This window comes from Geospiza fortis, unplaced genomic scaffold (assembly GCF_000277835.1).
Source record: "Geospiza fortis unplaced genomic scaffold, GeoFor_1.0 scaffold527, whole genome shotgun sequence".
Classification (NCBI taxonomy): Eukaryota; Metazoa; Chordata; class Aves; order Passeriformes; family Thraupidae; genus Geospiza; species Geospiza fortis.
This window is the reverse complement of record NW_005054757.1, coordinates 8,766-10,648: the sequence shown is the minus strand read 5'-3', so window position 1 is coordinate 10,648 and position 1,883 is coordinate 8,766. Positions and strand designations below refer to the sequence as shown.

Genomic DNA, 1,883 nt, shown 5'->3' with positions numbered 1-1,883 from the left:
ATGGGGGGGACAGAAGGACGTGGAGGGGACAGACGGACAGAGTGACAGCGGCCACGGAGGTGCCACCACAGTGTGGGACAGCAGCCGGCGCTGCCAGTGGTCACCGAGAGCTCGCTTTAAAGAATCTCATTTAATTATCACAGGAATCGTTAATGAGCTAAAAAATCACCTTCGGGGGCAGCCCCAAGCCCCTGGAGTGTGGTTAAATCCAGGAGTTTTGGGGTTAAATGTGGGTTAGTTCGGGGTTTAATCCCCATTTTTGTGGGTTCCAGGCCGAGGCCATGCTGTGTGTAATGGCAAGAGCTGATCCCTGATTTTGGGGTTAAATGTGGGTTAAATTTGCGATTAAATGTGGATTATTTTTGAGATTAAATTCTCATTTTTGTGGGTTCCAGGCTGGTCATGGCCGGCAGCCTGATGGCTGATTCTGGGGTTAAATGTGGATTATTTTGGAGGTTAAATGTGGATTATTTTGGAGGTTAAATGTGGATTATTTTGGAGGTTAAATGTGAATTATTTTGGAGGTTAACTGTGGATTATTTTGGAGGTTAAATGTGAATTATTTTGGAGGTTAACTGTGGATTATTTTGGAGGTTAAATGTGAATTATTTTGGAGGTTAACTGTGGATTATTTTGGAGGTTAAATGTGAATTATTTTGGAGGTTAACTGTGGATTATTTTGGAGGTTAAATGTGAATTATTTTGGAGGTTAACTGTGGATTATTTTGGAGGGTTAAATGTGGATTATTTTGGGGTTAAATGTGGATTATTTTGGAGGTTCAACCCCATTTTTGGCTGTTCCAGGCGCTGGTCATGGCGGGAGCCTCATGGCTGATTTTGGGGTTATTTTTTGGGGTGAATTGTGGATTGTTTTGATGTTAAATATGGATTATTTTGGTTTTGTTGGGGTTTCCAGGCCGAGGCCATGCTGTGCACAGCCCTGGTCATGGCAGGAGCCTGATGGCTGATTTTGGGGTTAAATGTGGATTATTTCTGGGGTTAAATGTGGATTATTTTGGAGGTTAAATGTGGATTATTTTGGAGGTTAAATGTGGATTATTTCTGGGGTTAAATCTCTGGTTTTTGGGGTTTCCAGGCCGAGGCCATGCTGTGCACAGCCCTGGTCATGGCAGGAGCCTGATGGCTGATTTTGGGGTTAAATGTGGATTATTTCTGGGGTTAAATCTCTGGTTTTTGGGGTTTCCAGGCCGAGGCCATGCTGTGCACAGCCCTGGTCATGGCCGGCAGCCTGGCGCTCACCACGGCCGTGGTTGCCCACGCCTATTACCTGAAGCACCAGTTCTACCCCACCGTGGTTTACCTCACCAAATCCAGCCCCAGCATGGCCGTGAGTGCTTCGTTCTTTATTAACCGCCCCTAATTAACCCCTCATTAACTGACAGCCTGCCCACCCTGCCTCACTTCTGCTTTCGGGGGCGCTGAGGAGCTCCCCAAACCCCCTGGGACAGGAGCGGGGGTGGTTCCAGCCCATCCATCCCCCCCAGGGTGGGTTTGGGGTACCAAAGCCCCCCCAGGCTGTCCCCAAAATGCATTTTGGGCTCTGCTGGCCCTGCAGGTGTTGTACATCCAGGCCTTCGTGCTGGTCTTCCTGCTGGGCAAGTTCATGGGCAAGGTTTTCTTCGGGCAGCTGCGCGCGGCCGAGATGGAGGTGAGAGCTCTGGGGGAAGCTTGGGACTCCAAAAACTCTGTGGGGCTGATTTAGGGGGGAGTTTTTGATCCCAGAAATTCCTTGGGGCTGATTTAGGGGGGAGTTTTTGATCCCAGAAATTCCTTGGGGCTGATTTAGGGGGGAGTTTTTGATCCCAGAAATTCCTTGGGGCTGATTTTGGGGGGGGTTTTTGATCACTGGAATGCCCTTGTGG

At 48.6% G+C, this 1,883-nt stretch overlaps 1 protein-coding gene across 1 annotated transcript in view; it reads left to right on the top strand.

Moving 5' to 3' along the window:
• Positions 1–1,186: 1,186 nt before the first annotated feature.
• Positions 1,187–1,883, top strand: part of SYVN1 (synoviolin 1) — a gene marked incomplete at its 3' end in the record, with an annotated part of 7,290 nt that continues 6,593 nt past the window's right edge. Inside the window, exons 1-2 of the mRNA XM_005431080.3 lie at positions 1,187–1,348; positions 1,577–1,669. Of these exons, the coding sequence (XP_005431137.2) occupies positions 1,217–1,348; positions 1,577–1,669 (225 nt within the window). The remainder of the gene's footprint in view (positions 1,349–1,576; positions 1,670–1,883) is intronic.